The sequence below is a fragment of the Etheostoma spectabile genome, chromosome 6 (assembly GCF_008692095.1).
Source record: "Etheostoma spectabile isolate EspeVRDwgs_2016 chromosome 6, UIUC_Espe_1.0, whole genome shotgun sequence".
Lineage (NCBI taxonomy): Eukaryota > Metazoa > Chordata > Actinopteri > Perciformes > Percidae > Etheostoma > Etheostoma spectabile.
The window spans coordinates 18,020,865-18,030,721 of NC_045738.1; the positions used below are offsets into that span (position 1 = coordinate 18,020,865).

At 39.7% G+C, this 9,857-nt stretch overlaps 1 protein-coding gene and 1 long non-coding RNA gene across 4 annotated transcripts in view; one reads left to right on the forward strand and one right to left on the reverse strand.

Moving 5' to 3' along the window:
• Positions 1 to 8,455, reverse strand: part of LOC116691787 (uncharacterized) — a 17,969-nt gene extending 9,514 nt beyond the window's left edge. The window contains exons 1-2 of the long non-coding RNA XR_004332548.1: positions 8,296 to 8,455; positions 2,235 to 2,240 (exon numbers count right to left, since the gene is read on the reverse strand). This is a non-coding gene — a long non-coding RNA (uncharacterized LOC116691787). The remainder of the gene's footprint in view (positions 1 to 2,234; positions 2,241 to 8,295) is intronic.
• The window catches only part of glcci1b (glucocorticoid induced 1b), a 23,346-nt gene that overhangs the window by 5,828 nt on the left and 7,661 nt on the right, over positions 1 to 9,857 (forward strand). For 2 of the 3 annotated variants that reach the window (XM_032519677.1, XM_032519675.1), the window contains exons 4-5: positions 5,861 to 5,950; positions 9,233 to 9,358. In XM_032519677.1, coding sequence (XP_032375568.1) covers positions 5,861 to 5,950; positions 9,233 to 9,358 — 216 coding nt within the window. The remainder of the gene's footprint in view (positions 1 to 5,860; positions 5,951 to 9,232; positions 9,359 to 9,857) is intronic. The other variant, XM_032519676.1, reaches the window with a different exon arrangement.

The window sequence follows — 9,857 nt, forward strand, 5'->3', positions numbered from 1 at the left end:
AAAAAGTACAAATTTATATATCATGATAATTTAAATTAAAGAATATGAAAACCTCCGATGGACAGAGTGCCACAGACCTATGGGGGTCCCCGGACTCCATTTTTCTGCCCTAAAGTTAAGGTGCATACCAAATCACTACATTGTCTTGTCAAAAAACAACCTTGGAGACAAAGAGTTGAGGCGCTACATCACATGTACACATATGTTGTCATCTTGTTACCAAATTGATTTAGAGACGTGACGCATGATCTGCCTGATTCAGCTCAGCAGGTGACAATGATTGATTGATCATTATATTGTATATTCGGATTTTTGTAATTAATCAGTAAAGTGCGTTGCAATGTCAAGTAAAATTAAGAAAATTGAGTTTGGAAAGTAGAGTCAAATGGCTAAATCAGTGATATCCAGAGGATGTGTGAGGAAAAAGCTTACTGTACAAGAAACACCAGTTTGTTTAATAATTATGAGAAGGAAGCGCTTTTACCGAATATGGTTCTTGTTATTTAAAATTTTGACATAGCAAAAATACCTTAAGATATTGTCAATTTCACTCTCACTTTTCATTTCTCCCAAGAAATTAGGATTTCCAAATAATTGTTGGTTTGTGTTGTAGTTGTGTTGTGTGCAAATTTACAAGCCCTGGCCAAAGATTTTGTTATTGTAATCTGGTGGCTGAAGGTTAATACAGGCCAAATCAGCGGTACTGTAAATATTTAGAAATTCCCTAATAGCACTACATTTTACACTTCATAAGACCTATGCATGGATTTCATATTGAGCCTCATCATATTATTCCTGGATAGCAGCCCACACATGATCACCCACTAATCTTGCCATGTGATGGATGGCTAAATGCAGTTTTTCTCTAAGAGCTTAATTTTTGGGGGGGTTGTTGGTTTGGAGTGGCTTTGTGTTATGAAAGAATATTGACTATGCATGATCATGACAAGGGCTGCTCCCTCTTTACTAACCGAAGCCTTTCATGTGTCTGAATGAAGACCGCCAAGCCTAATTTACATGGGCTTCATCCCTTTAACCCCTCATTTGCCTCGCATTTCTTTGTGTGTAGGCTGAGGAAGTGGTGAGAGGGCCTACAAGATCTCTTGAAGTGGCTTTATGCAGAGTAAATACCTCTTATTACAGGGTTCCTGTGCAGCCTTGGAAAGACTGGACAAGTATAGAAAATCAATTTGATAATTATCAGGTCTTGAACGTCTGGGCACCTATACACAGTGTTTTGTAGATATACTATTTTTTGGCACATTGCGATAATTGTCTGTGATATAGTGACATGGCCTTATTGATGATTCCCAGCCATCAGCAGATCTGATTGAATGCTGTCTAAAATGCAAATCCAGTTTAAGAGATTTGTGTCTGTCAAAGCTGTGGAAATAGATGGAAAACATTTGGCTATTTTGAAGTAATGTGGGAGAGAGTGACACACTTGAAAATGCTTGAGTGATTAAATGCACAAACTCCCCCAGTATAGTGAGAGACCACTTCCTGTTAAAAAGCTATGCCTGGGCCCAGCTCTTTCTATTAGACGACAACAGCAGAGAGCAGCAGACAAAAGGTTCCTGGCCTCTTTTGTTGTGCATTACACAATTTCAAGACAGCTTCTCTTTTGAGCTGTTATGTAGCCTTGCATGGAGGTGAAGTTGTTTGCACCTGTCCCCCAGGCTGTGGCTGAGTCGAGGAGAAATCCCACTGCTTACCACCTGGCCCTCGTGGCTGCACGGCCCGCCTGCCTTTGTGTGGGAGTTGAGGAGCAGAGGGCCCATACATATGCTAATCACTGTTCCAGGATAGGTCTGTGTGCCATAGGCCCTCTGGTTACAGAGCACAGAGAATGCCTGTATGAAGATTAGGGCCCTGAAACACCAAGCCAACCTCAAAGAACTAAAACCGACAAAGGCAGACTGATCAAACATTTTGTGTCGCCTCACGTCTTCTGTTAAAAGTTGCACTTGAACACAACACAAAGACTACAGCCGATGGCAAGGTGGTCATTGACATGCATGTACGTTCTGCGCCTGCATGAGAGGAAATAACTAAGGAGTCTGAATTTGTAATCTGAAAAATAACGGAAAGACAAACTAGCCTGCTGTTTTTTACTCCACTGTGAATCTGCGTAAACTGCTTCATCATAGGACTGGAATATAAAATGGGAATATCATATCTTCAGTTCCAAATATAACATTTGGAACTGAAGTTTAAAGGAAACTTTGCTTCACAGATGGCTTCCGATAAAAGCAACGGTGCCTAACACAAATTAGCTCAGGCCGTAGGGAGTTGGTTTGGGAACCAGAGGGTCAATTCCTCGTACTGACCAAAGTATGGAGTGTGGATTGGTAGCTGGAGAGATGCCAGTACACCTCCTGGGCACTAACAGGTGCTCTTGAGCAAGGCACCGTACCCCCCCCAAACTGTTCAGGGCCCACTCACTCTGACATCTTCCCCCATGAGCGTGTGCGTGTGTGTGTGTGTGTGTGTCAGACCTGTGTGTAGTGATTCTACCAAAAACAGAGTGTAAATTGTAATTTCCTCACAGGGGATCAATAAACAGTATAAATTAAATTAACGACTGCCTGCCATTAGCTAGGTATTCAGCCATCCTTTGGCTTGGTGTGTCATGGTCTATTTTTTTTATTTTTTAAAGATAATGTTTTTGGGGTCTTTTCCCTTTTTATCAGTGACAGTAGATAGACAGGAAAGTGGGAGAGAGATGTGGGATGACACACAGCAAAGGGCGCAGGTCAGATTCAAACCCAGGCCACTGCAGGACTCTTGCTCTTACGAGGTGAGCTAGAGGCCACGTGGGCCCCTGTGTGTCAGGTTCTTTGAAATAGACGCACACAATAACTTCTACTTTAGTGCTATATTACATGATATCTGCTATCCCTGTGCCCCATTTTTGCTTTATATGAGTGTCATTCTATGTGAATATAGAAGAATGCAGTAAGAACAAATAACAAAAATGCCATTGTAGAGACGTTTATCCATTTTCTGTAATGCTTAATGAGTTTTAGACACGCACAAGATAACAGATAAACAAAGGCAACTCACCATGTTGTGCTCATCTCTAAAAGCCATCAAATGATAGCAGTGGCACTCTGCTCACATGTCTCGACATGCAATCTAAAAAAAACAGCTAAAATTCCACTGCATTTCTATTGAAGCCCAGTCATTGTTTCCTGCTTGGAAGAGAGCTGGATTCTTGAGGATGTTGCCTGCATGTAACCCTTGGGGTGGGAAGCATAATGGGAGGCAAACTTCAGGCTACGGTAACAGTTTTATCTGCACAGCAGTAAATTATCAGGCACAATAACCAAGTCTACAAAACACAAAATTCAAGAGCTAGAATGATTAAGGGGCCTCTGAGTGGTCCGTTCTTGTTAACAATTTGTAGGGGGGGGGGGAACCATGTCAATCAAGGAAAATATCCCAATATATTTTACCAAATACCTCAATATCGATATTGTGGCAATATTGTAGGGTTGACAATTGGTTTGCTTTCACAAAATGTGATTTTTAATAAATAGTCATCAGTTATGTTGATATAACAACTATGTGGCTAAATGCAAATACTTGAACAGTCTGGTGTGTTCAAAAAATGACATCACTGTACTGTAATATAGCTTTTAAGACCAGGAAAAGACAACACTTGTCATATCAGGATATTACAATCCTCCGAAATTTAAGAGTATATCAATATAATATTGATATATTGCCAAGACTTAGGCTGTAGTATTTTTAAATGTCTTGTCTTAGTATGTATACCGGGGGGATATTAGGAGTTACTGAGATATTCATCATAAAGAAAAATGTGACCCCTACCTTGACACCTATGGTCCCATGACATATCTAAAGTTATTAGCTATCTTGAGATTTAAAACAAAAGCATGGATAAATATAGCAAGTCCCTATTGTGTCTGAAACATTTAGTGCTTGGTAATTTATAAACCCACAAGCACATATTTGTTTAAATATCAGCTAAAATGCCAACAACTGGAGTATTAGGTTAATTCTCACCTAGTGCCAAATTATAATGTGAAAATTATGAATTTGTTTTAAAGCTCATGAAAAGGAGAATGAAGTAACACTTGAATATGAAAAAATACTGAATAGAATGGGTTTTTAATTGAAATAGGTCAAATGACACCACTTTGTTGTGCCAGAGTGACAATGAACCCCTACCACAATCCATCAATTTTTTTTATTCTCAAATTTATTATGCCTTTAATTTTTACCCATATTGCGCAGCTTTATAAAAACCTACACATATCACTTATTGCCAAATGAAAGTGTTTCATATTTCATTGAGTTACAAGTAGTGTGTAGCACTCCCTATTTGACGTCATAGAACATCTGTGAGAACTTAGTTTTTCCTCAACAGCTAAGTCCATGACTCTATAAAGCCTGTCTGCCCTTTTGCAGCAATCTGCATTCTGTATGAACAGATTAAGCTGCAGCATCAAGTCCCTCAATGTCTGGCAGAGGCATCAAACGGCACAATCCCTTCCATAGGCCATGCACAAAATGTTAATGCTAAAGGCTAGCTTCACATCTGCCATCCAGCGTAGCCAAGCACAGTGGTCCCTTTTATGAGAGCACAAGCACCCATTTAATTCGCTGTCCTTTTCTGGGGAAACCAGCGCCAGCAATCCAGTGCAAAGGGCTTCACGGGTGTTCCTCATTATTCACAGTGTGATAATACATATCATAGGGCAAGGCTTCTGCGTTAGTTGGAGAGCCATAGAGGTTTTTCTGTTTGTGTGAGGTCAGACATAAGGCAGTGTAAAGACACTGACATTTAAGATGTTTTGTACTACTGTGCTGACCATAAAACGTCAGATGTTTGAGGATTTGTTCGAGGGCCAGAAGCACTGTTGATATGCATAATCGGGGGAAGTATGTGGTCTCAGACAGCCCTATGAAACCTCCTCAGCCTGTTTCTGTATTTTGCATATATTTACATAACTTAACCGTTTCCTTGTTTATGCAGTAGAGTTCTAAAAGACATGTTCAGTGAGACAGAACTGCCTCTATGCTCTCTGGCAGGGAATGTTTTGTATATGAGATGTTTTCTTACTATGTTACTAACGACAACAAATTTTTCTGTAGACTCATTGACCTGGGATAAGCCTGACATTGTGCTGTACATATTCTGCCAAATCAGTGGTGTATATAGGCTAAATAGTTAAACTTATTTATAGACTAACTAAAGGTGAAAAGATGGAAATTCCAAGGTGGGAAACTAGCACCTGCTGTTAGTAAAGTCCTTTTAAATGTCACCTGTGGCTGACAAGGCAGGTAACCTTAAATTATTTGCTAGCCCTGTAATTATTTTCTTTAAACTATCTTTGGCTTGTTAAATGGCTTGTGGATTTCGTAATGTACTAGTTGGTTTAGCCCATAGACAAAAGAAATAGTTGTATGTCCTGCCACAGATGTTACCTTTTTTATTTATTGTTATAAGTTACATTCTCTTACTAATGAAAGCCATCAAACATGCTATGACTTGCTGTTTTTTTCTGTTGAATATAATTATTTCCTCAGGGATGGCATTGTAAGACTGTTTTCCTCATTTTCATTGATTCCAGAAGTACTGTATTCTATTTAGATATATTTGCATCTACACACAATGGAAACATGTTATTAAACTATTGTGCAGGAGTGTCCTACATCATACTTATCTTTGTGTGCCTATGCATCATAAGATATGCTATTTAGTGGCCACAGTGTTGGACAGTACATTTAGTGCATGTATCAATAGCATGAGTTGTGTCTGTGTTAGAGGAAATTATATAGTGTTGTGTAACATGGGGTTATGTATATTGTATGTATTTATGTGTTTCAGACTCCAGGTCTCTGGATTGATGAGGGAGCAGAACAAGGAAGTTCTCACCAGCGGTCAGCCTCCTGGGGCAGCGCAGACCACCTCAAAGAGGTAGATCCAACTATCTTAACCTTGCTTCACCTAAGTCACAGTTGCTTCTGACAACAAACTCCACAAATAGGCAGGTTGCTGCCACTATGCCACTATGTTAATCTACTGACCCTAAGATAGACCAGACTTGTTTAAAACGATCACACAGCCGTTTCAAAGAGCATGTTTTTGTAATTCCTTTTTTAAGGTTCATTCTATTTATTCAAAATGTGTTTGATTTGTCAGGGTCTGAGGTCTGGCTAAATAATACGCTCCTTAAAGTTGGTTTCCTCTCCTGTCTATTTGCTGGGCTTGGTAGCCAACCACATTGAGCTATTAGGTCTCCAACTCTCTAGACCACAGTCTAAATTTAACCTACTTCTTTCCTCTGTTCTGTCCATTCTACTTGCATCTCATTATGGCCTGTTGTGAGAGATGGTGAATGAGCTCCTCTCAAGGGTGATCCCGCCATATTGTTCCCAGGGCCATTGTTCCCAGCTTGCATGGAGTAAACTGATTCAGGGTAACTTATGTTGCTTAAGCCTTTAGATGACATATACCCCTGTAACTCAATATACATTCATATTTTCCTGTTTCCGCCACAAGATTAGACATCTGTGTGTCATCATTATTTATAAAATATGAATGCTACACACGTCTTGGGTTTTAGTCAGTATCATCAAGCAAACTGGAAAATCCAACTTTTCCCAAACCCTGTGGGGAGGAAGGCCACAACATCATGGCCACCAACAAACTCAGCAAAGATTGTTCTTGCTCAGGCTTTAACTTCTGGGCGTTGACACAATGGCCCGAATGGCTTTGCTCGCATATTTCTCCGGCGCTATCACAGGACTACAACTCAAACTAGCATACAACCTCAACGTCATTGTTCTCAGCCACTCCCTCTAATCGCTGTTGGACAGGTTAAGATTGGCCGGAGAAAATCCACTAATTGAAAAAATTGAGTGGAAGTACGTAGGAGGGCGGAGCCAGGTTACTAATTATCCACTTTACATTCAAACCTAACGATCAATAGTACAATACTCAATCACTCATAGCAATATCCTTTTTAGCGCAATGTAGACTTTAATATTACAGTCTATGGTTTACATGCTATTAGCTGTTAGCTACCTTCTCAACCGTTAACATTAGCTGCTGTTAGTCCCCAGTAACATTAATCCTGCAGGCTATTATAATTCGGATAGTAAGTTAGTTAAAATTGCTTTAATATATGCGTAAGAAAAAACAATCGTAGATCATTTCTTCAGTCGTTGATATACGATCTGATAGCCAATTGGCACAAGCCTAGAAAAGACACTATTTGCCATATATAGCCGTCCATGGAGTCACAGCACTGTGATCTCATGAAATCTGATTGTTAGAATCAAAACATTCAAGTTTAAATGTACACATTCCTTGTACAACTAGGCCCGGTAGAAAAATGTAGTGTTCAACTTTCTACCAAGTAGGACCTTGGCTTGTACAATCAATAGCATAGCATAGCCAGGAAAACCTTTCTTTCTCATCCTCTGAGAATACTTTAGGATTGCCTGGACTTGTCATTATCGACAGCCGCGGTCACTCAATGAATGATGTGAATTGTATTCTAGCTCATGAACCTCTGCGATTACATGTGTGGGGGAGGACTTCTCTGAAAAGAGCAAGTCTCTTTGTTGACTGTGTTGCCAGGTTTACAAGATCAGCGTTGAAGACCACACCTTTGTCTGCATAGTTGTACTGCGTCTGTAAGGCTCACAAAGGATATCCTGTTTTTAGGCTGATACTGGGCCAGATACAGAAACACCCATTGACCTAACTTGTTTCATCATCAGACATGCGTGGCTTATTATATGCACTGTAGTAGCCTGCTACAATATTCAAGTGAAGTCAATCTTTATACACAGTAGCACATATTTTTTTTGGAAGAGCCCAATAGTGCCATATTAATGTTGTTAGCCATGGAAGAGAAGACAGCCTCCCAGCCATTCTTAAAATGATAAGAAAATATTTATTTAACAAATGGCACAATATTCTCATCAGTGTAGGTTGTTATTGTTCTCCCAGCTGATGCAAAAAAGAGGAACATAAATAAAAATATTCCACCAAACACTAACAGTGTCAGATGCTTTATTATTATTAAAAGATGAAAGTTATTTTCATATTCATCAATTTCAAATATTTCTAACCAAACAGTTAAATACATGTGAGTAGAGCTGCAGCTATTAGTCTAATTATTCAGTTGATTGACAAAAACTTAATCTGCAACTATTTTAATAATCTTTTAATTGTTTGTCACTTTTTTTAAGCAAAAATGCAAGCTTTGATAGTTTCAGCTTCTCAATTGTGAGAATTTGCAACTTTTTAACTTTCTCTGTGGTAACACTGCTTTTTGGCAATGAATCTTATACCGTTGGAAAGCCTGTTTAGTTCCCTTTCAAATGATTCCCCATTTGTAAAGAACATGCATTTGTGGGATGAGCAGCAGCGCTGAGTATGTGACAAATTTGCCAAATCTTCTCTGCCAGTGCAAAAAGAAACAAGACATATTGGCAATTTAACAATGTATTCATTTCACAAACCGGAGCCTCAGTAGCGTGTGGAAGAACCATACACAGCCACAACAGCCCGGCACCACCTCCTCATGCAGGTCCCCAGCCTGGTCAGACACTGCTGTGGGGTGGCATCCCATTCTTAAACCATTTAAAGCATTTGTCACAAGTCAGCCAACGTGGTTGTGTTGGTCACTCGGGCACGAACAGCATTCCCAAGTTGCCAATCAGGCACCTGATTGGCAGCATTTGGGGGTACCAGGACCTCAAAACAAGTGTCAATAGCAACAGCAAAATAACCTCTTTGGCAATGGCAGAGAAGATTTGGCATATTTTTTATGGGCGCAACCCACATACTGAATACTGCTGCTCATCCCACCAATGCATGTTCCTTACAAATGGGGCACCATTTGAAAGGGAACTAAACAGGCTTTCCAATGGTATAAGATTTATTGACAAAAAGCATTGTTACCGTAGAGAAACAATCTATCGAACACAAATTTCCTTGCTTTTTTGTGCTAAGTTTAGTAAATTGAATATCTTTTGGGGTTAGGACTGTTCGTTGAGCAAAACAAGATGATGGAAGACATCTCCTTGCACTTCAGGAAATTGTGACAGAAAATATTTGTTGCAGCCCTGGGAACATCTTCTGGCTTTATAAATTTCACTGTTGGGAAAAGTTGACAGTAAAATTGCCTTCGCTACTCAATTGTGATTCTGTCATTTGCTGAAGGGATGCTACTTTTTTTTCCAGCAGATTGCTAAACTGAGACTGCAGCTGCAGCGCAGCAAACAGGTCAGCCGGCAGAGCAAAGACAGGGAGCAAAGCTCCCTGCAGCTGCAGCAACAGGTGCAGCATGGCACTGCATGCCAACCACAGGTAAGTTATTCATGTCACTGTTCTTTCCATGCCAAACTGAATTACTGGTAGCTCTTTTCATGTAAAAAAACATTAACTGACTTTGGTGATGCAAGATTTGACCCTGACAGCAGGTATGTGAGAAAGTAGCTTAGTAGCCAGGCAGAAAACATACAAATGAAACCGACCAAACCATACCACAGCTGTTGAAGATAAGAGAACTGAACATGCCAATGTTGAGCAAGGTGGCTTTTTGTATTACTTGGTTAATGGTATCAAATTCTGAATCAGGGTTTTAGTTTTTTGTTTGCTACATTAGTTTAAGCTTACCAATTATAAAGGTGTATCATCAGCATGCAATATATATGTAGTTTGTACACCCATGAAGTGTAAGCAGACTCACAGGGTGACATATTTAAAGGTTCTATGACATGCTGCTTTTTTGGATGCTTTTATATAGACCTTAGTGGTCCCCTAATATTCTATCTGAAGTCTCTTTCCCAAAATTCAGCCTTGGTGC